Genomic DNA, 24703 nt, shown 5'->3' with positions numbered 1-24703 from the left:
TTTATAACTTCTGTGTTCTGAGTCACCGTTTTCTCCGGGGAACATCTGAGTCTTAAGGAAAGAAATCTGGAGGATTTTAATAGGACTGCTTTGGTGGAACTGTGTGAACTCTGAAAGTTGCTATTGAATTTTTTCCTGAGTTCAATGGCAATGTGGAGTTTGGTTTACCTTATACCTCCCTTCTACACTGACCTGAAGGTTTCTTTAGGTTAAATCTATTGGCAAGATCTTTGAAATCCGTCCCTCCCATTCTTTTTACCTTTTCTGTATATCGTACCATGCTTGCTCTTCTGAGCCCTTCCTCATGTGTCTCTCTTTCCCTCTCTCTCCTTCCCCTCTTCCTTTTGTTATGAATCTTCTCTGTTTACTTTTTAATTTATTGTACATACATCATAGAGTTATACGGTTGGAAATTGCATTAAAAGCATTTAATCCAACTTCATAAATTCACAGGGTCAGTGACCTCAGTATGGCAGGAACCGATGCTAGCATTCCTACCACAGACTGGCTATTGAAGAAATAACATCCTTCCAAATGTATACTTGTTTACTTTTGAAATCTCAGTAGAGGTGGTTGAGGAAGTTTAGTGCTGCCACACCCCTATTTCAGGAAGGACAGGGGTTCTTGATCAACAGCGAATCTGTGGAGCCGGGGCATCTCTGAGAGCCTTCGGGACAGGTCTCCATCGCCCATGTTGTAGGCTCTGCTTTCACCTGTAGTGCTGGCTTCAGGTAGATAAGGGGCTTTGATAGCACTTTGAATAATATCCTTGTGCTCGGCTTTCTTACTGTTCAGCTGAGTTGAATACAGTCTCCTTGGAAAAAATAATTTGGCTTCCCAGATTTTTGGTTGCAACAAAACACAACAACAACTCCAGGACTGAGCTGTAATTGTTGCAGCAGAGTTTTTAAGATGAAGTAAGGGGCACTTGAAGCTCGCTGGAAGATTTTGAACCGCCTTTGAAGAGCCAATGTGGATCCCAGGCCAGGCTTTTTCTTACTTCCTGGGAAAGTTGGGTGCCTTCAGACATTATTCTCTAACCATCATCTCATTATCAGAATTTGTCCCAGGCTCAAAGGAAATGATTCTCGCAAAAGTGTGGTCAGAGAGACGTGACACTCATTCTGTTATAATAGTTATCTTACCCTGAACCACGTTAGAATACAACACGTAATCTGTATATATATATATATATTTTTTTTTTCCTCTAAAGCAAAGTGAGCTGCTAGACTTATTTGCGATGGATATTTAGTAGTCTGCTTTCTGCCGGCAGCTTGTCCTTTTGCAGCATCTTTTCTGCGCACCGTGCTCCTGAATTTACTCACTTTGCTGAATCTTTTCAGCCTGGGTGGTGGCAGGTGGGTCTGAGTTGATCTCTGGTGCTTTCAGGGCATTTTTTTTTTTTTTTTTAATCATCTAGTGACTCAGTTGAAAAGAGCCTATGGATACAGATATAAAACATTAAGTCCAAATTGTTTCTTTGACTTCAGCGACAATGAAGTCTCTCCCACTATGATCACATCTTGGGTGATGGTAAAAATATCCATATGAAATATTATTGGGCCAAGGAGGGGGCTTTCGAAAGCTAGGAAGATCCCACAGATAGGAAGTTGATGTTGGAAAGCATCTAAGAAATTCCCTAAATGTAGGGAGCATTGAAACGAACGGTGAACATCTTCAGTCAGGATGAGTTATGCCTTCACTGGTCTGTTGATTCTTCTTGCGAAAGGCAGCTTGGAACAGTAACTGAGGATACAAGGGAAGGGCTACTCTTCTTTGAGTCCATAAATTCACCAGCTGTCCAGTGTCCTGGGAATACAGGCAGCGAGGTGCCTTATTATCATGCAGGATCTGGTCTCATGAACGCTCAGCTGTACAGCCTGAGCAGGTTTGTTTGCTTAAGAGACAAAGGGAAACCTCAGGACATATGAAAGCAAGGAAGGCAGATTTTTAACTGACGTTATACTTTTCTGTGTGCTTCAAGGCACAAGGCAGTCTTTTTAAATGCATGGGCTGTTCAAGTTCACATCAAGGTCATAGTCAATTGTTCACCTGATGTACCTGTGAGTATATTTAGACGGCCTGCTGTTGTCTTCAGAAGGTGATGTGTCAAGACCATTTTAAATAGGCAGCAAACCAGTAGCCCCCCAGAAACTTTCCGTGAAAGAAACCTAGTCTCTTTGGGTCACTCTCACCTTGATCCTAGAGAATAAGAAAGAATCTCAAAGAGAACTATGTACTTTTAGGAGAAAAATATTAATATCAATTAACAGCTTCTACTAGCCACATAATACAAAGCCTCAAGTGTCATCATTGTTCAGAATTTCAGATGAGCAAACAGGTGTGTGATGTATTTCTTTTGGAGCTGGAAGGACCTAAACTTGGTGGAACTGACATGGGAAATAACTTAATAAAGACACTAAATAGACATTGTTATCACCATTGTTATTGGTGGTGGAGAAAAAATAAATCTGTTTCTGAGTTCAGTAGTTTAATCTTTCATTTTAATTACCAGTGCAAGGTACAGAAGAGAAAGAATCTTCGGGAATAAAGCCTAGGTGATACGTTAAAAACGAGAACTGTGGGGCTTCCCTGATGGCACAGTGGTTGGGGGTCCACCTGCCGATGCAGGGGACGCGGGTTCGTGCCCCGGTCTGGGAAGATCCCACGTGCCGCGGAGCGGCTGGGCCCGTGAGCCGTGGCCGCTGGGCCTGCGCGTCCAGAGCCTGTGCTCCGCAACGGGAGAGGCCACAACAGTGAGAGGCCTGCGTACCAAAAAAAAAAGAGAGAGAACTGTGGAAGCCTGTCATATATTTCCTTTTATTGATTCCAAAACTTTGGTTATAGTTGAAGTTTATGAGCAGAAAGAATTTTAGTTTTCATTTGCATCCTTGTTGAGCCACTTAACTTTTGATCGTGTAATTAATCAATAGTACATTTCATGAAGTTGTACTGAATCGCTGATGTAATTTCTTATTCAATTCAGGGATACTTTTCACATTATCACAGTTTATATAAAATTTTTACGTTGTGGTCTTAATATATAGAATACATAGCACAAATGTGTGTGTGTGTGTCTGTGTGTGTGTGTGTGCTAAGAGATAATCCCTTTGGTGGGAAAAGTGCTAATAGACAAAATTATTTTGATTAATTTTGCCCCTTCGTATTAATTTGTAAAAGAACTATATTATGGAACTAAAGTTGTAGTTCAACAGAAATATGTTTAAATCTGTCATAAAAATGAAAATATGCCTAAAACCTTATCCCAAAGTAGGTTTTCCATTTTTAAATCTCACATGAAAAGCAAATAGTAATTGTTCTATTTTCTTTCAGAGGTATCTTTCTTTGCCCCTTTGTTCTATTCTACTGTTTGGTCACTGGTGTGCTATTTAATGAATAGTTTGCTTTTGGAATTCCAAATATTACTTTAGGTTGTAGCATTTACTTTAGAGTATATTATTTCATCAGTTTCAAACTATGGGGGAAATGTACTCCTTAACCTTATTTTAATCCTTTGGGAATATAAGCATTTCCTTAATTGACAATTTTATTTAATTAATGTTGTTAACAATGACATTAAATTGACCATAATCAACGCAATAATGTTCAAGCTTTTACTTACTATCTTTAAAATCAGGAAAGGAATAATTTGTACCTTATTGTATGTATTACTAATAAATGTGTTTATTTTCTTAATAATGGTTTTCATAAGCAACATGGAGGCATAATTTTAGTCTCAATCCTGTAGTTCTCAAGTGGAGATGAGATTGGAAATCTAGGTTGTAACAGGTTTTGCAAACTCTGTTGAAAATTTTGGACCTTTCCAAATAGTAAAGGGAGATCCCTCAATGACTAGGAGCGGAAAAGGGGGCGATGGCAGAGCAAAAGATCAGCGGGGAGACAGGATAGGGTTAGGGTAGCCCCCCGAGCAATAATTAAAGCCTAAATTAGGGCAATTGCTATGTAATTGGAAAAAAGTGGAGGAAGGCTTATGCAGGAAGGCTCAGTAAGACTTGGTGCAGATTTCGGATTTGATAGCCTATGGTCTCATCTCCAGCAGACATGAAAGCATGCATCCTTAGCATTGTAAGTGCAAGATTAGAAAGTTCTCCTTTAAAAAAAATCCCTATCAGCTCCTTTATTATGCTTTTACAATGACACGTGAAATTCTAAAGTGTGATTTATTTTGTACCAACTTAGAATTTTACTTTTCAAGCTACTCATTTCCAAATAAATGTTACAATGCATCTGAAAAATCCATGCTGGAAACGAATGAAGGGAGGGGATAGAGAGAAGAGACGTCTTCTGAGCAGCTGTCATGATCCGGTCACTGGTTTGAGCTTCTTTGCTAATGATGTCCTCACAATCACTCTCTGAGCTGTTTTTATGTCCATTTTGCAGGTGAAGAAACTGAGGCTTCTAGACTTGCATAACATGCCCAAGGTCATGCAGTTAATAAGTCCTGGGTGTTAGAATTTAAACGTGTCTTCCTGATGTCAAAATGCTCACTCTTCTCACTACGTTACTTTCCTTCCCTTAACTGTCTTCATGTGAGGACTTTTTTCAGGCTCACCTTTAAGAACTCAGAAACGATAATGAGAGTGTGTAAAATTTAAGAATATGGCAAGCGTGTGTAAAATTTGAGAATATGGCAATAAAAAATATTTGAATTATTTCCATTTAATTTTATTAGCACTTTGTTTCCTAGTGTAACCATATTGTGAGTGCATTTATTATAACTGCCCATGGAAAGGAATTTTATGGTAACCATTAAATGTCACTTGTTTGTACTAATTTCTACATTATCTCAAATACAAGATTATTATCTAGTAAATAAATGAATTAAAATGACCAGTAAGGGGATTGCCAACAAACACACGAAAGAATGCTCAACATCACTAATCATTAGAGAAATGCAAATCAGAGCTACAGTGCGGTATCACCTCACACCAGTCAGAATGGCTATCATCAAAAAATCTACAAACAATAAATGCTGGAGAGGGGGTGGAGAAAAGGGAACCCTCTTGCACTGTTGGTGGGAATATAAATTGATACAGCCACTATGGAGATCAGTATGGAGGTTCCTTAAAAAACTACAAATAGAATTACCATATGATCCAGCAATCCCACTACTGGGCATATACCCTGAGAAAACCATAATTCAAAAAGAGTCATGTACCAAAATGTTCATTGCAGCACTATTTACAGTATCCAGGACATGGAAGCAACCTAAGTGTCCATCAACAGATGAATGGATAAAGAAGTTGTGGCACATATATACAATGGAATATTACTCAGCCATAAAAAGAAACGAAATTGAGTTATTTGTAGTGAGGTGGATGGACCTAGAGTCTGTCATACAGAGTGAAGTAAGTCAGATAGAGAAAAATACTGGATGCTAACACATATATATGGAATCTCAAAAAAAAAAACGGTTCTGAAGAACGTAGGGGCAGGACAGAAATAAAGATGCAGACATAGAGAATGGACTTGAGGACACCGGGAGGAGGAAGGGTAAGCTGGGACGAAGTGAGAGAGTGGCATTGACATATACACTACCAAATGTAAAATAGATAGCTAGTGGGAAGCAGCTGCATAGCACAGGGAGGTCAGCACGGTGCTTTGTGTCCACCTAGAGAGGTGGGATAGGGAGTGTGGGAGGGAGATGCAAGAGGGAGGGGATATGGGGACATATGTATATGTATAGTTGATTCACTTTGTTATGCAGCAGCAACTAACACAGCAATGTAAAGCAATTATACTCCACTAAAGATGTTAAAATAAATAAATAAATAAAATGACCAGTAAGGAAGCTTTCAAATGTAACCAAATAACACATGGAAGCAAAGACAGTAAGAGCAGGTCTTAATTGCATTGCTGTATCTCAAAGAATTAAGAATTGATGCAAGTTTGAGCTTTTGTTTTGCTTAAAGAGGGAATTTTTCTTTTTTCTAGAATGTTCCCAGACCTGACTCACTGTGCTCAGAGCATGAGTTGGGAGCCTGGTAGGGTCCCACCCACCATAACTGTTCAACCAATGGTGATTAACTAGCTGGAACGTAAAGCAGAGGCCAGCGCTCTTTGCTTTTTGCCTTCATGCGGTTTTGCTACCATGACCTTTATTTTTAACTTCATGGTTTTTGTTACAAAGGGAGAATTTTCATGTCTGTATTTCTGGCTCTAAGACATGACTAGATTTTCTGGTACACTAATGTGTTTCAGTTTATCAGTTTGAAAAGGGGTGTAGCATTTAATCATTCACTGGGCAATATTGAGAGCCTACTATGTATCGGACATTGTATTAAGAGCTGGAGAATGTATCAATGAACCAAAAAATCCTTAGAGCATAACTATTAAGTAATTTATATGTTATATTAGAAGGAAAGTAAATAATCACGTAATTAATGAATAGTCCTATTATGTTTTATATGATTTCGTGTGATTCATCACTGCATATAACTTTAGATTTCTAGTTTTCTCGATAGGGAGTAGAATCTACAGAACCTGCTGAGCCATATCCAGAATACCTAACTGAGTATTTACCTTTCTGAAGCTGCTCTAGCAGTGTGAGCTTGGTATCACATGCCCAGGTACCACACAACTGGAACTGCCGACAGTGCTTTCCTGTTCAAGTCACCGGCTTTTAACCTTCATTTCCCCATTTTGTATTTACACTGAAATGTGCGTAACTTTAGTAATGCAGGTAAGCGTAGGTACCTTGTCAATGGACACTATATTTAGAAAGCTTTCCAAGCAAACTTGCTAATGTGTATCTTTCTCTTCAAATTTTAAATTCTATTTCCTCATTGTCTTTTCCTCTTCTGAATCTTTTATTAACTTCACGTTAGAGTCTCTCACGAAACAATTTAACTTTCATGTACAATTTGACTGGGTGCTGGCAGCATCTCCCAGCCTCTGGGTTTCCTGCTGCCCTTGGCTTGTTGAGTGTCATGGCTGTTTCCTCCTTCCCTCACCCTCACCAGCCCCATCTTTTCTTTCCTTCTCTTTCACCATCTCTCCCTCTCCAAACTACCAAAAGGAAGAAATAGCCAATAAGGGCAATAATCTTCCAAAGCCATTCTCTCCCCAGCTACCCATAAAGGTCTTTTAGGATGGATTCAGAACGTCCCTTCTCCTGGAGAGGACAGCATGTTTTCTTTTCAGGTCAAGATGATTTTTCAATGTAAATGTACCTTCAGTAGCAGCGCAGTTGGCTTTTGCCTAACTTTTGGATACTTGCTTGTCACAGAGTTGGATACTATTTCAACACACAAGTTGAGAATAATCACATTCAAACAGCAATAGAGCTCTTTTAAACAAGAAACCAAACAGAGGTAAATGTATTTAATCTGAGACGCATATACTGTCTTCAAATAAATTTCAGTTTCAAAACAGGAGTAGATATGATCACAGAAGTCCCTTAAAAATGAGTTGACTTTAGGAAATAAATAGATGGTAAATAGTTAATACTGGTAATATTTTTAGCACATTTTACATTGTTTGCCACCAATTCTTCTTTCCTCCATTAATTCTCCTCCTCTAATTTTGATGTCCGTATTTCCTGCAGTCAAATATGATAACTACAGTACAGGAACTTGAGAGCAGCCCCATAGGTAAACTTTTTAAGGAATCAAACCATAGGTGTTCATTAAGAAGAAAATATATTTATGCAAATTAACAGGAACTGGAGAAAGAAAGAACTCATCTCATGGAAGACGTAACTGCAAACAAGAGGAGAATGAAGGAGCTAGAAGATAATTTGCTTTACCGTCTGACCAGTACCCAGGGGTTCCTGGTGGAAGATGAGAGTCTCATCCTTGTGTTGAGTAACACAAAAAAGACAGCCGAGGAGGTGGCACAGAAGCTGGAAATTTCAGCTGAGACAGAAATTCAAATTAACTCAGCCCGGGAGGAATATAGACCTGGTGAGTTTGGTCATGAAAGACAAATGTCACAGGAAAATGAAGCGAGAAATGAGAATCAGAGCAATTGAAGTAAGGGTGTTATGAAAACGACTATGTAGCGTGGGGTGGCCATTTGTGTTTTGTGGCATTTCTTTAAATATTCAGTAAAATTGAGATGAAGAAATTTTATAATGATGTAAATTTTCTAGGTGCTTATAATTCATGTTATTGGCAAAGTCTTTAAGGTTCCTCTGAACTTATTTTTAAACCAGAAAGTAAAGAGGAGAATTACTAAAGACATCTGACTACAAACTAGTGAAGTCTGAGGAATCTGTGCTGCATTTGTGGGCTGTTCACTAGTTGTTTATCACTTGGTAACAATAAGCCTGTATTTTGTTTGTAGTCCTGTAGTTCTCTGGTCTCATGGGAACTCTTCAACCTTATCCACAGATCAGCAAATCAGTGTTGTTCATGGGTTATAACGGGAACCTGCTAAAAGAGTTCAATTTCCTTTAGTAATTTATCACGCCTTTTGGAAAAATAATTGAAACAATATCTACTGGTGGAGTCAGGAGCGTCATCTTTGCGATGCCTTGGCCTAGCAACTTGAGGCCAAGTTGAGTCAGGGCTTCCTCATGGAGCTTAAGAATGAGGTCCTTAACAATGCCGACACAGTTTGCTGGATGTTACAATACAATCCATGCTGTCTCACCGTTTGTCTTTTCTACCTATGAAAAAGTGTAATAAAATGTATTTATAAGGAATCTAGAGATTCTAAAACAGAAAGTATCATTTAATGACCCCAAGTAGCAGACTACTTGTTCAAAGCTTACAAAGAAGAATTAAATATATATCATGACATTGCTCTAGACTCCCATTGTTGGTAGATAGTCATTGCTAAGACGTACAAATAAAACCTGTTTCGTTTAGCGTTTAGACTGATCTGTGCATGGGTCATTTATTTTCTGCTCTCGTAGCAAGTGCAATGTTGCTCTTTGTCTTTTAGTTGCTACCCGGGGCAGCATCCTCTACTTCCTCATCACGGAGATGTGCTTGGTTAATGAGATGTATCAGACTTCGCTCTGCCAGTTTCTTGGCTTGTTTGACCTTTCCTTGGCCAGGTACGTCTGTACTCAGGAAGCCAAGCTGAATTCTGTATCTGTGGGTTAGAACGGTGACATTACATTGATAACTTATTTTCCCTTTGCAACTAAGCTGCTTCTTTTTTTAAAAATCTAAGTTGAGTGTAATTACCAGTGTGTTAACAAATCATTCTCATTTGTCATTTTATGCTTAGAGAAAGCTCTACCAACTATTCATCCACTGATCGATTCCTTTGGTTTCCCCAAGTTTCTGTTAAACAAGAAAATTCCCCAGACATTGTTGTGAGTGATAATACTCCACAGGTAAAATTGATTCAGACAACATGGAGGATTCTGTTATTTCATGTGGAGAGGGTGCTTGTTATTTTAGATTTAGGAGGCTTACTCTTGATGTGTAAAAAATAAGAATTGGTCCTCCAGAGTTACTTATTTTCCGGTAAAGACGTTGTTTTTAGGGACAATTGAAAAGGGTGGGACAAGCCTGATTTAAATGTTCTCTTCTCCAGGTCTGTCAAGAGCCCAATTACAAGCAAGAGGATCGCTAATATCATTGAGCACATGACCTATGAGGTTTATAAGTACACGGCTCGGGGGTTGTATGAGGGGCACAAATTTCTCTTCACCCTGCTGCTTACCCTAAAGATTGACATGCAGAGGAACCGAGTCGAGCATGAAGAGTTTCTCACCCTTATTAAAGGTCAATATTAGAATAGAAAGCATTGTGCACAGGTGCAGATGTAGGAATTATAGTGAAGGTCTTGCGCATTTTTTTTAAGCAATAGCAGTTTCCTTGCATTTCATTGAAGATTGCATTTATGTGAGATATTTTTTAACATTAAAAAAATTAATTAATTAATTAATCTTTTAATTTTTGGCTGCGTTGGGTCTTTCTTGCTGCACACGGGCTTTCTCTAGTTGCAGCGAGTGGGGGCTACTCTTTGTTGCGGTGTGCGGGCTTCTCATTGCAGTGGCTTCTCTTGTTGTGGAGCACGGGCTCTAGGTGCACGGGCTTCAGTAGCTGTGGCTCGCGGGCTCAATAGTTGTGGTGCACGGGCTCAGTTGCTCCATGGCATGTGGGATCTTCCTGGACCAGGGATCGAACCTATGTCCCCTGCATTGGCAGGTGGATTCTTAACCACTGCAGCACCAGGGAAGTCTGAGATATTTTATTTGTTCATTAATTGCATGAATATTTATTGGGAAACTATTGCATGCCAGGACACAGAATAGGCACTTGAAACATACCAAACAGTAAGTAAATTGTGCAGTATGTGAGGAGCTAGTAAGCACTATGGAAAAACGGAGAAGGATAAGAGAGTTGGGGAATGTTTAGTATGTGGAGTGGGGAAGGTTTAAAATTTTTAATGGGATATTTAATGGGATCTCTCATTGGGTAGGATTCCCAAGAGATGGACAGGTGGCCAAGACGTGAAGGACCAGGGGATGTTGGTCCTGCGGACGTTTAGAGAAAGTGCTGAAGGTTGAGGAGGTGACATCAATGCCTCTAGTGGGAGAGGGCGTCCTATGATGAAGGCAAAGCAAAACAACCAGGGTGGCTGGAGCAGAGTGGGTGAGGTGACCATGCCACCCATCCCATGGATATTTCCTCTGTATCTGTGGTAGCGTTGATCACAGACAGGTCCCCTCTGCCATGGAAGGCTGGGAAACACACATTTGCTATCACATTCTTGAATGTCTGGACAAAAAGTATTTAAAGGAACAGTGGAAATGATGCTGGGCTTGAAATGGTTTTATCTACTCTACCTTTTGAAACAAAGGCTTATCTTTAAAGATAAGGCACAACTTTATCTTTGGAGGGATGGATTTTCATTGACTTCCCCTACATGGAGAGTAGATTTGCAGAGGAACTTGAAGAGGATCCCAACGGGGGCAGTAGAGAAGGGTACACATGGGGGTATGTAGGTCAGAGTCATACTTATATATACACAAATGCATATTCATGTTCATATACCTATGTTTATGCATCTCTAACTATATCTATATCTATGTATCTTATGGTAGCAATAAAGACTCATTTAGTTAGACTTGAAAACTCAGAGATTATGATTTGTGGATGATCTCTCTTTCTCTTTCTCTCTCTTGTTTCTAAACATTGAACCCTTGCCCCTTAGGTTTCTTTTTGTTCCAAGTTTCCTAAATCAGAGCACATGGAAGGTGAATGGTCTGGTGAGACATCACCTTAGATGGACACGTAGGTGTAGGAGTTGCCTTCTTCAGTGAGTCCTTCGTATATAAATGATTTCTGCCCTCAGTGACTCTGGTCCTCTGCTGATGGAGCTTCCTATGGGAAGGTTGTTCCTGACACCCTCAATTCAGGAGTGAGATGCATTTCCCTATGGAAATGACATTGAACATAGTGTCCAGAAATACTGTAAAGGTGTGTTACAGTTTGGCATTTCAGTTTGGCGTGATCAAATCAAACATGGGATTTAGAGTTGGGAAGACTAAGGGAAAATAGTGGCTTTGCCACCTTCTGGATGAGTGGTTTTGATCCAATTATTTAAACTTTTCAAGCTTCAGTTGCCTCAGCTATGACACAAGGATAGTCAGATCTACATAATAGGATTATTGAGAATTCGCACAACTTATACGAACGCGTGTAGAATAGCTCAACAGATGATAAGCATTGTTATATTATATTTAGTTTTTTAGTTTATTTCGATTAGTCTGAGGCTTGCATAGGTTGGACAGGATTTTGTGGGACTTTGGACATTCAACAGCTATTTCTTATACTCCTTTAGGACACAGAGTTTCATAAGATTTCCCTTTGTTAGTTATGTTGGTGAAAGCTGCCCGATGACATGAACTCTTTCTGTAAAGACTTTAAAATCACTTGTTTGAAAATGTTATTTAGATAGCAACAGTGTTTTGATACTGATTTTTAAATTTACTCATCTCTAAGATGGGAAAGCATCAGCCTGGATGACTTTCTAAGTCTGCCTTAGCTATGCCACTTTACGATACAAGGCACAACTTGTGTAAATCATTGTAAGCATGTTTCACTTTTACAAGGTGTGCTGATAAAGATTGAAACCTTCTTTCTCCCAAAGCAAGTGTTTGAAGGATGAAGGGACTGGCATAATTCTCAATCATCTTGAGAATTTATTTTGAATCATTCCTATCCCAGCAGTTTATTCATCAAAAGTCCATCTAATCTGGTGCCATATTATCCAGGAATATGTTCCCCACTCCGTACCATTACAACATTCTTTGTTGCCCAAAGTATACTTTAGAGCAGGCAAGATATTCATGACAGTGTTACCCTCTATTAAACAATGAATAATCTTTGGCTGCAGGGAACACTCTTTTCCATGAAAAGCTTCTCCCTAATCCTGTGGTGAATACCTTATTCTTTTCTTTTCAGTTTGTTGGAAAATGGACAGTTTTCATGGAAATTGGTGTGACAGTTTTCAACACAGTGGCATTGTCCTTAGGTCTTTAACTGCTTCCCGGTGTTCAAGCAATCTGTTTTGCTTTTATAATCTAATATTTTCACTGAAATGTCTTCACTTACCTCTTGTTCCACTTACCTTGGATGTCTACTAAGATGGATTTGGCAAAAGACAGCAATTTCGTGGGGTCCATGGTACCTGAATAAAGTAGAGATTGGCTCAGTAAATATCTTGAGTATTATTACTTGTTTTTGACCTACTCTGTTCAAAAAAAGATTGTAGCCAAATGGATTGGTTATAGCCTTCTAAGGATTGGTTATATCCTTATTGGTTATTTCCTTCTCTCTTTCTTTGACTTAAAATATGATTGTTCACACATTTAGTTTTTCTGGGATGGGCAACAGTAACTTTTTAAACTGTCATTTATTTCATGGCGCTGTGAGAGTTATATGAGTTATGTGAGCTTAGGTAAATCATCAGCAAAAAGATAGCAGTCAGTACCGAATGGAAATGTTTGTTGTGGGTAGACTGACGAAAAATAAGTGACGTAGCACAGGGCCCTCGGGTGTGCTCAAAATGGATGTAAATAATATACTGATTTATAGAGGAGAACCCTTCAAACACAGGTAGTGCTACTAACATTTCTAGATAAATTCTCTCCTTAAAATGAGCTTGTGCCAATATTTGGCAATTCTTAATGCTGACAATAACTGCTCATTTAGTGACCCTCTGCTTTGTCCTTGATCCCATTTTGAGTGCTTTACACTCACTTTATATATTTTCTGCCATTATCACAACACTTAGGCTTCATTATTCCCATTGTACATATTTGGAAACAGAGTTCCAGACAGATGAGCTGGCTTGTCCCAGACCTTGGCCGGGTGGAGCTAAGACAGAATCCACCACTTACCTAAATCCAAAGCTATATTATTGATCCTTAAATGTGTTTTTCTAAAATCATCTATTCCTTTATTAGATGTTAAAGCTCGTTCATCTCTATGATTTATATTTCTGAGTTTAATAAATGTCCAGGTAGTAAAAGAGTTGATATTAAAACAGTTTCAGCAAAAGTTTTCCTAAAGAGATTGTTTTACAGTAAAGAAAGAAAAATTTAATAACTTAATATGTTTAACTTGAAAGGTGGTGCCTCGTTGGACTTGAAAGCCTGTCCTCCTAAACCATCTAAATGGATCCTGGACATGACCTGGCTGAATTTGGTGGAACTGAGCAAACTTAGACAGTTTTCTGATGTCCTTGATCAGGTGACTTGTGCTTTGAGTAAACTTCTGATAATGTCACAGTGATCAGCTTCCTGATTTATCATTTGGCTACACTACCTGGGGAACAGACAGATTTCTTTGTCACTCTTAAAATGGTACAACCCGTGCTTGACTTTCTTCACCGCTCACTCATACTCTGATAAAGCACACTCCATCCACGGTAGGCTGGTCTCGCAGGAAGAAATTAGTTACCTAGGAAGTTTAACCAACGCTGACCTGGATGATATGTCAGTATCACCAATTGGAGACCCACAAGTGGGAAAACAGATTCAATTAGATTAAATGATTAGGTATGAATAAAAGGTTTTGCCGTCTTTCTAAAGATGAAATGAAAAGTAATAAGAACACCCTTCCTCTAAGTGATAAATACCTATTCTTATCTCTTGTTTCTCTCTTCTTCCTCTCCTCGTTATACTGCCTTAGCGAGGCATCTGGGTCTGAATCTAACACAAACACCTGGCCTTTTATCTTTAGAAGTCATGTCCTTTCATAAGCAGCAAGTTCCTGATGAATTGTGTCTATATTGGTATTCTGGAACTTGGGTATAGAAAGTTGAATAGGGACAAGCCAGGAAATAGCTTCTTGAGAATCTGATGACCAGCGAGAAGCTGCATAGACAGCAAGGTGGCTTTCTTCAGCTGCCAGATGAAGGCTCTTTTGCACCAGAAAATGTCTTAACACTGGTTCTTTTTTTTTTTAATCATTAAAGTATAGTTGATTTACAATAGTTTCTGGTGTACAAGAAAGTGATTTAGTTGTGTATATATATACATATATTCTTTTCCATTAGGGTTTATTACAAGATATCGACTATAGTTCCCTGTGCTTTGCAGTAAGACCTTGTTGTTTATTTTATGTACAGTAGTTTGTATCTGTTAATCCCAAGCTCCTAATTTCTCCCTCCTCCACCCCCTTTCCCCTTTGGTAGCTGTACGTTTGTGTTCTATGTCTGTGAGTCTGTTTCTGTTTCATAGATAAATTTATTTGTATCATATTTTAGGTTCCACATATAAATGATATCATATGGTATTTGTCCTAATGCTCTTTCTTGACTTTGCCAGTTTAAGTTGACTGGAAGCTTAAGCTCTGCTATATTTTTATGTTTTGGCTTACACCTAGTGATTACCATGTAATTAGGGTATAAGCCATTCTTTTGGGTTAAATAGCTTTTGGGGGGGGAGATTTTAATGCATTCTAGCTTGTTCCCCCATGGGATGGCTCCTTATGACCTTTCCTGGACCATTATCAGTTATTGAAGTAGCTGTCTTCTGGAGATTATATTTTATACCTGAAATCCCTCCATATTATGTAGTCTTTCATGATTGAAAGAGGTTATTTTTTTATTCTTACATGATATTTTCTAAATATGAACCCAAATGGTTTTTCCTTTGATTAGATCTCCAAGGAATACACTTGGGGCTTTAATCAAAGGGAATATACCAGAGAACATAAGATCATGTTTATCTGCAGATGTGATTTATTCTATGATTTTGAGATGCTTGCCCATATAATGCTTGCCTCTCTTTGATTTTTTAAGTTTCAAATGATAATAGACTGTGTTTTTTTCCTTTATCAATTGCCTAAAGGAAGCAAGTGTGATTATTCATTTGATGCTAATATTAAGTGGTATATTTCAAATTACTCTAGATTAATAGAGTATTGACCAAGAGACTTCAATAATAAACATGTATTAAATGTCTTCTTTTGTTCCAAGAATGGTCCTGGGAAATGAGGAAACATAAGTGAATGAGACTTGGTTCTTTTTTTTAAAAAAATAAATTTATTTATTTTATTTTGGGACTTCCCTGGTGGCGCAGTGTTAAGAATCCGCCTGCCAGTGCAGGGGACATGGGTTTGAGCCCTGGTCTGGGAAGATCCCACATGCCGTGGATCAACTAAGCTCATGCACCACAGCTACTGAGCCTGAGCTCTAGAGCCTGGGAGCCACAACTACTGAGCCCATGTGCCACAACTACTGAGCCCAAGCGCCTAGAGCCCATGATCCGCAACAAGAGAAGCCACCGCAATGAGAAGCCCGTGCACCGCAGCGAAGAGTAGCCCTCTCTCGGCGCAACTAGAGAGAATCCGCGTGCAGCAATGAAAACCCAAGGCAGCCAAATAAAAAAGATAAATAAATAAATAAATTTTAAAAATAATAAACTTATTTATTTTTGGCTGCGTTGGGTCTTCGTTGCACGCGGGTTCTCTCTAGTTGTGGCGAGCGGGGGATACTCCTCATTGTGGTGCACGTTGCAGTGGCTTCTCTTGTTGCGGAGCACGGGCTCTAGGCGTGCGGGCTTCAGTAGTTGTGGCTCAAGGGCTCAGGAGCTCAGGCTCAGTAGCTGTGGCACACGGGCCTAGTTGCTTCCCGGCGCATGGGATCTTCCCGGACCAGGGATCGAACCCATGTCCCCTGCATTGGCAGGCGGATTCTTAACCTCTGCGCCACCAGGTAAGCCTGAGACTTGATTTTTGGTCATAGGGGATCTCATGGAGCAAAACAGATTTCCTTAAAATAATGAAAATGAATTTCCATTGATTTCTTTATTCTTTGCAGATTTGTTCCTACAAAGTCATAGAAGAAATTCCACAACCCAGGGCTCTCCCTCCTTTAAGAGGGAGCCGGAGGCTGATATTAGTACAGACTGACTTTAGAGCAAGTCACATTTGATTTTAGACTCTCAACTTTTTGGTGCTAGAATATAAAATTTTAAAAAATACTCAAGGAATAGCATTCACACATGCCTGGAATGGTCAGAAAGAGAAAAAAAAAATCTGTGAATGCTTCCTGAAAGATTTTTCTGTGGTGTGACACTTATCTTATCCCCTGGTATTTTCAGATATCAAGAAATGAGAAAATGTGGAAAATTTGGTTTGATAAGGAAAACCCTGAGGAAGAACCCCTTCCAAATGCCTATGATAAATCTCTAGACTGCTTTAGACGTCTTCTCCTTATTAGATCCTGGTGTCCCGACAGAACCATTGCCCAGGTAAAAAGTACATATTTTAAAAATAGGAGAATATTTTAAAGGAACATTTCCTTTTAAATTTAAAAGAATATTTAAAATGTTAATCCCAATGAGAATTTTTGTGTAGGCTTCTGTGTAATTTTCTAGCAATACAATTGTGAAAAATGGAAAAATAAACAACAAATAAGTGTATGGAGGTGTATATTTGGGCTAAGTGATTTAATAATTTTCTTTGGTCTAAGTGATACAATAAGAGTGAATGAGGAAACTATGTAAGGTGGTTATATAGGTCGAATGTGAAGGTAATGCATTGTTTTTCCATATCATTTTTATATTAACTCAAACAAGATATGGCTACTCCATTTTGCTAGTAGTAAAGTGATGTTTCTTAAATAGGAAGACTGCTCAGGTACTGGGAGGGGAGAGGAAGGCTACAGGGCAGTATAGCATCCCCAAACCCATAGCCATTACACCAGGATGTGTCACAAACCTCGATGTGAGAAAGAAGGTTTGCCTAAATTTCTTTGAATGATACATATGGTTTAAATGGAAACCCTATCTCTACAAGATCCATCTTTTCAAAGACTTTTAATCTGTTGGCCTTGCCATTATGGAAATTTACCCATGAAACAGACTTGTGGTATCTTGCCTTCACAGCTAAAAGTTAAACTCTACTATTCACAGACGTTGATTTTTTTTTTTATGGACTTCTTTAAATAAGTCATAAAATAACAGTAGGCTGGGTTTCTAATAGAATGTAGGAATTTTTACCCTTCACTCTCCAGAGGGAGTGTTAAAAACATATAGAGTAACCACCTAGGTACTGTGGAATCGTGAAAACAATTAGATTCAATCATTTATTGAGAAAAGAAGAATGAGTTTTGCAACTCAGGGCACTGAGATCACCCTTCCTTTGGTTTTTCTTCTCAACTTCATTACTTTTATCCTGCCCAAATGAACTGTCAAACAGTTGCCTTATTGAAGGGGAGTGTAGAAGTTCCAAGTAGACTTTTCTTTGCCCTTCCTTCTCTCCTTCCTCCCTCCCTCCCTCCCTTCCCTCCCTGTCTTCCTTCCTTCCCTTTTTATATTTTTCATATAACACTTCATTGGGTTCAGTGCTGAAATTTAAGTGTCTCCCACCCCTTTGTCATCTTCATTCTGGCCTCTGTCACCCTTAGGCTGATGACAGCCATGCCTTTCTAACTGGCCTCCTGTAGTTCATTCTTGCCCACTCTAGTCACTCTTGTATATTCTAGAAGAAACAGAAATGTCATTATGGTATTCCTTTAATGGCTTCCCATGGCCCTTATGGTAACACCCAAGGCTTAAGCAAGATCTAGAAGGCCCCTTGGAAAAATGTTCTCTCCTCTGAAGTTTTTATTCTCACATTAGATTCCTTTTGTGATTTGCACCCAGACACCATTTGGGGAAGCATATTACAAGGTCTACAACGTGGACATATTTAATCCCCATTCCTCACAAGCAACATCAGGCTTGTTCGTAGCATTTTGGCTGAGCATGAGTGCATGTCCAGGGACATTCAAAAGCCTGGTTGCAAGAAGAACACACTGTCAGAGAGTGTCTTGTGCTATTGCCTGTTTATGTACAGCTGTGAGCTAAGAATGGTTTTTATAGTTTTAAATGCTTGAAAAAAAGCCAAGAAGAATAATATTTTGTGATATGTGAAAATTATATAACATTCAAATTCCAGTGTCTATAAACTTTTACTGGAACATAGCCATGCTCATTTATTTATGAACTATCATTTGTTTATGCTGCAGTGGTAGGTTGAGTTGGGCAACAGAGTCTGTAGGGCCATGAAAGCCTAATATATTTACCTCCTGGCCCCTGATGTATGTATAGGTAACAGTATGTTAGCTCATAGCTTGGATGGAAATGTCCAGGTGGGGTCAGTGCTGAGTTCTATGGCAAGATTGGCCATTTTGAGCTCCTGGCTATGCCAGAGGACAAAACACCTGGATCTTGAGAGGTGCTGCAATGATGGCAGCTACCCAGGTGCCTGTGGCTGAGCAACAACTGCAATATTTGGAACACCTTTGCATCCAGCCTTTGAAGTCCTTCCTGATCATGAAGCACCCTGCCCAACAGCTGTGATGAATGTGTAAACAAGTAGACTTTTGGAGAAGCCAAAGAACATGTCAGGCAAACTTGTAAGGTACCTTTCAGAAAGCTGTAAAAAATGTGCAGGCATTTATACTTAGGTTAGAGAATTCAATACTGGATTTGGCCAACCTTGAAAAAACATTAAGAGATACAAAAATAAGTGGTAGCGTGTGCTCCAAATGCAATTGGATTAAATCTTTAAAAATTAATTAATTTGATAAGTATGCGGTACATTTCACTACATAAGTAGTCACTCAGCAGTAATTATCTATTTGTTAAGTACCCATTAAATCCCAGACATTGTACTGTTTACTTGATTATTTGAATGTATATACTTTTCCCTTAAAGCATCCTCAATAATAGAGTGGCCTAATATTTTAAATCTTTTGTATAGCATGAAGCAGCCAGTGCATTGAAACAGGTCCCAGGCAAGGAGTCAGCCAGCCTGGGTTCTAGTCTTTTAAGTGGGTGATAGTGTTTTTGGCAAGTAACTCAGCTTCTACTGAGTGAGGATTCAAACAGGCGAGCAAGCAAGCAAACAGATAAACCAACGAGAAAAAGCCTCTGCCCTATTTTCCTGGCAGGGTTACTGTTGGCATCACTGAGATAATCTACAAAAATGAATTTTGGAAACCACATTGAATCTCGCACAAGAAGGAGTTGGAGCTAGTTTTGGTGACTCATGTACTGTTTTTGGCAGGCACGTAAGTACATCATGGACTCCATGGGAGAAAAGTATGTGGAAGGTGTTATCCTGGACTTGGAAAAGACATGGGAGGAATCTGATCCACGGACACCACTCGTCTGTCTCCTGTCTATGGGCTCAGACCCCACAGGTTCCATCATCGCCTTGGGGAAGAGATTAAAAATAGAAACCCGCTTCGTGTCCATGGGGCAGGGCCAGGAGGTCCACGCTCGCAAACTCCTGCAGCAGACCATGGCGAATGTGAGACCAGATGTCTACTTTTGTGTTATGATGTTGACATTACAGGTTATAGAATAACGATGCAGAGAGCTTATGAATCCTTAAGAGTTTAAACTTATGTATTGTATTCTATTTACTAAACAGGAAAAAGCATGATATCTATTAGAAAATTTCCATGGAAAAATGGACACACTTAAAACTTTTTCTGCTGAGCCTTGACTTATGGAAAACTTGCCCAGTCAGAACATCTTATTTCCTGACCAGTTTGCATAACGCTAAACCCCACTCCAGGTCCTGAACGCTCTGTAGGGTTCATAGTTCCTCCTCTCTGCCATACGCCCCAACCCCTCCAGCTCTGCTCTTGGAATCCATAACTCTCCAGAATCTACAACACCATGGCTTTCTTGGGTTCCAGAATGCATCATCTGTGCCCTGGGGTCCCCTAGGCCTGCCCCCAATCCCAGAGGCCAGGAATCTGCTATTGTCCTGCGTTGGTACCAGAGGTTTTCAGGAAACCTGGCCTGTTGCCTTCCAGGTGGGTCTCCTAGAGCCCTTTGCAGCTTGCCAATTCAACAGTGTACAGAGCAGACCAAGCACTAAGCTCCCCCTGAAACCATTGGGTTCTAGGTCCCAGCTGCTGACTCTAGAATCTTACCACTGTGCTGCATCCTGGTCCCCTCTCCCTGGTCTGGAACTGAGCTCACTGCATTCTAGAACCTCCATATTTACCTCTTCCATCCTCAAGCTGTGCCCAGCCCCCAGCTTTGGTGGAAGGGAGAGGTCTCTCATGTGTGCTGTGCTCTGTCTGATGCACTTAGTTTGTAGTTGGGAGGGGGAGGGCAGAAAGCAGCTGATTTAAGTATGTTTAGAGATGAAAAAATACATCCATGATTCAGAATCCTAGGCCTGGTCTGACACGAGGGCTTGGTGGGCCTCCATCCTGGCCTCTCCCCCCTCATCTTCCCTCCCCCTTGACTTCCTTCCTCTGCATAGTACTGTACTTAGAGCAAAAACACTAACATTCACAGGACATGGATTTAACTTGAATTAAAAAAAAATAATGGTGTAGCTAATAGCTTCAGGCAACTAAATTAGAATTTAAATGGAATATTTTTAGCCTCCAATTTATCTGTTTTTTGTTTAGTAGTTTAATTTCAAGTAAAAATTTTTAAAAATCTTTGTTATTATTAGCATGCTTATAACTTGTCAGAGACAATAGTGTTTTATGACAGAGTGAACCAACTACCCAAGAATAGCAAAATGGATGATCTGCTCAGTAAGAACACACAACATTCATACAGAGTGTGGCAATGCCAAAGAAACAACCTTGGCCAAAGATTCCTTTCCATGGGTGAAGATTGAACCTTCCAAGTTCTCACCTAAGAAAGTTAGATCAAGAGTCATTGTATGCTGGATGAAAGAGAGCTTCTGAAGCCTTTTTGTAGTTATGTTTTATATTTAATTTCCCTTTTTTTTTGAATTGTGGGTAGTGTCAATTAAATTTTCATAGGACAAAATAAATAGTTATTTATTCAGCAGTGCTATATACTTCTGAAGAAAATGTAAGGGAATGTGTGACATTCCAAAATGATCAGTTTTACTTGACTAAGTAAAAAAAAACAGTTTTAACTTGACTAAGATTTTAGATCTGGTGCTTAGTTTGTTTCTTGGAAAGAAAAATATCTCAGGTTACACTAATCAAATCTTTACACTAATCAAATCTAAGTGATCCAAAGTCAGAGAGTCAAGAAAACAACTCAAGGTTATGATCTGGGTATGGTAGATGATTTTGGCAAAAAATGTCCTGTAGATTAGGTATTGAATAAATTATTATTTTGTGACCTAAATTTTTGCCTGTGTTGCTTTATACAAGAATCTTCTTATGCTCATAGAATAATTTATACAAGAGATATGGCTTTTTATTTTCTAAGGCTCTTGCTGTTAGAGTGGTCAGATTCCCTAGAGAAGGTTCTTCCTTATTCTAGAGGGTATATACCTTGCTGCCTGTATTCTGGGAACTCAGTGGGAGAAGGAAGGTAATAGGTCTCCAAATTCAATAGGTAAGCTTTCTTTTACCTGTTTTCGGTGAGGTTCCTGAACTCTTAACAGGCGGCTGTCCTCCACTGCAAACCCTGTCTGTTTTGCCTTCTAAAGAAAATCAACTTTCCGTCTTTCATTAGGGAAATATGTCAGGGGGCTGGACTTTCAATCTTCTTGTATTTAGTCCATCATCTTCCCCCACTTCCAGAAGGACCTTCGTCACCTCTTCTTGAGTGTCTTGGGAGTCATATGGTATAAATCGGTTTACGTCTCAGCTCTCCCCGAATGGTCAGTTTCGGGTTCGGCTTTCTTGAGTCTGTTTTCAGTGTTATTGACATCGTCTTCACCTTCACTATCTTTGTCCTTCAGAGTTCATACCTTTAAAAAAGCCCCTTCATTGTACTTTTCATGGAATTTGGGGAGGCAGCTGAGCTAAGTGATGGCTTTCATTCAACCACCTTTACTTGGAAGTGCCGTTATCTCTTTTTATGTTTCACTTTGGTGATGTTCGTGACCCCCACTATATAGTATTACTACAAGTGGGATGCTAGTACACTGTGAGACACATACATGGGATAAAAAGAAATGTAACCTATCTCAGTTCAACATGATCATATCCTTAGATTTGACCTAGATTACTTTAAAGGGGTTAGCGTGCTTTTCTATTCAATTTTAATTACTTAATTTCTAAAGAACATACTAATTTAAATCTCTGGGTGAAACACAAAATCGACTGATTCCCATGTACTGTTGTTGATGTAGGGAGGATGGGCACTTTTGCAGAACTGCCACCTGGGACTCGATTTCATGGACGAGCTCATGGACATCATTATACAAACCGAGATTGTACATGATGCTTTCCGCCTGTGGATGACGACCGAGGCTCATAAGCAGTTTCCCATTACCCTCCTTCAGATGTCCATTAAATTTGCCAATGAGCCCCCCCAGGGACTCCGGGCAGGACTGCAAAGAACATATGGTGGTGAGTCGAGGAATACTTCCAAGTTTACGGGAGTTCTTGTGCTTAAATTGTTTTCTTAAAGAAATTATGAAAAATGAATGAGCTAGGATTAGTTGTAAGAAGTGGTGCTATGACTTAACATGATGGTGAGGGGGTAGCCCCCCTCTGTCCTGCTCCATGTGGAATATCCTCTGGCCGTGTTAGGGCGTCAGAGCTCAGGTTTCCACCTAATATTTTTGCTTTTTCCCCACTCTTGCTCTACTTTGGCCTATGCTATTCTCGGCTAGACACTTGCCTTTCTATGTTAACATCTAAAATGGATAATGTCGTTTATGGTCTTCGTGCTCCATACCTAATGCAGGGCAGTAGCCTCTTGCAAGAGGAAAGGCTGAGTCACGATTGTGGTCTCTACTTTCATTGCATGAAGTTGTGCGTCAGGATGTCCGAATGTGAGCTAAGTTAGAAATCCGACAAGGGCCACCAAACCAGACCAAAATGCCCCTCCTGTCACAACTGGAGCTCTGTTCATTTGCTCCTTCTGTATCATAGCTTCCTGTCTGAGGTTCATGGTCACAGAAAGAGTATGGACTTGGAGTTAGAAATCCCGGCTCTGATTACTGCCTGAACAAATGCTTTGTTCTCTTGGGTGCTAATCGCTCAAACAACCTGAGTTTCAGTTTTCTTGTGCCTAAAATAGTGATAATAAAAACTAGCCAGGACAAGTGGAATAAATTTAATTTAAAATAGTGTATTTAATAATAATCATCAATATAATAATTATTACATAGCAGTCTGAAAAATCTACAAAGAAATTTTTTTGGAGTTGTCAACAAGTCTCAAATTTTTGCCAATCAAATGGATGTGGAAGGATGATGTCAGTAAAAAAAGATTTCAAGTGAAAACATTTATAATTATGTATGCAATATAATATGTACATATATAGTAATCATAATTATTTTGGGGGAGTATACTCAGGTTGCAATGGGCTTCTTTTTTATTTTATTATATTATATTTTATTATTCTTTTTAATTGAGATATAGTTGCTGTACAATATTATATGTTACAGGTGTATGATATAGTGATTCACAATTTTTAAAGACTCTACTCCATTTAGAGTTATTATAAAATATTGCCTATATTCCCCATGTTGTACAATATATCCTTGCAGCTTATTTTATATCTAATGGTTCGTACTTTTCAGTAGCAATGGGCTTCTATATACACGATTTTAATTAATATTAAATTGTTAAAAGAGTATATAGAAGCCATTGCAACCTGTGTATGTGCCCCTAGTAGTAGTAGTAGTAGTAGTAGTAGTAGTAGTAATAGGTATTATTATTAGTAGTAGTAGTAGTTGTGTAATAGTAGCAATATTTATTTTATTGCTACTATTCTTCCATCTCTGTTTTATCCCTGCATTATCTTGTTAGGTTGGCCAAGAACTTGATCCATGTTAGCAAGCCCCCAACCGCCTCAAATCTCTGTGCATATTTTTCAGAGAGGAATGCCCTCTGGGTACCCAAAAGTTAAATTATAATTGTCATATGAATATGGTAAGAGTAATTCAAGATAAGTGAAGTTAAAATCAGGAATTTACAAAAATAATTAATAGCTTATAAAAGTAGTAGAAAGTAAAGATGTTTGGGAGATGATATAGTTTTTTACCTAACTGACCACAACAGGTGTGAGCCAAGACCTGCTGGACGTGTGCGCTGTAGCCCAGTGGAAGCCCATGCTGTATGCCGTGGCTTTCCTGCACTCCACGGTCCAGGAGAGGCGCAAGTTCGGCCCCCTGGGGTGGAACATACCCTACGAATTTAACCAAGCCGACTTTAATGCCACGGTGCAGTTCATCCAAAACCACTTAGACGACATGGATCTCAAAAAGGTACTGTGCACACACTGCTTCGTGCCCCCGGTGATCGTGGACTTGGGTCCTTGAGCTAACATGACCGCCCAGCCTTGGCGTAAATCCTGTAAGAG

The 24703-nt window shown here is 39.3% G+C and overlaps 1 protein-coding gene across 1 annotated transcript in view; it reads left to right on the top strand.

The window, feature by feature from the left end:
- DNAH5 (dynein axonemal heavy chain 5) overlaps positions 1-24703 on the top strand; it is a 262494-nt gene that overhangs the window by 219909 nt on the left and 17882 nt on the right. Inside the window, exons 66-73 of the mRNA XM_059062876.2 lie at positions 7682-7925; positions 8911-9025; positions 9514-9704; positions 13561-13682; positions 16541-16690; positions 19494-19739; positions 22521-22740; positions 24403-24608. Of these exons, the coding sequence (XP_058918859.1) occupies positions 7682-7925; positions 8911-9025; positions 9514-9704; positions 13561-13682; positions 16541-16690; positions 19494-19739; positions 22521-22740; positions 24403-24608 (1494 nt within the window). The remainder of the gene's footprint in view (positions 1-7681; positions 7926-8910; positions 9026-9513; positions 9705-13560; positions 13683-16540; positions 16691-19493; positions 19740-22520; positions 22741-24402; positions 24609-24703) is intronic.

The sequence above is a fragment of the Kogia breviceps genome, chromosome 4 (genome assembly GCF_026419965.1).
Source record: "Kogia breviceps isolate mKogBre1 chromosome 4, mKogBre1 haplotype 1, whole genome shotgun sequence".
NCBI classification, from domain to species: domain Eukaryota; kingdom Metazoa; phylum Chordata; class Mammalia; order Artiodactyla; family Physeteridae; genus Kogia; species Kogia breviceps.
Note: the sequence above shows the minus strand (reverse complement) of the source record. Positions and strands in the feature narration are given on the sequence as shown.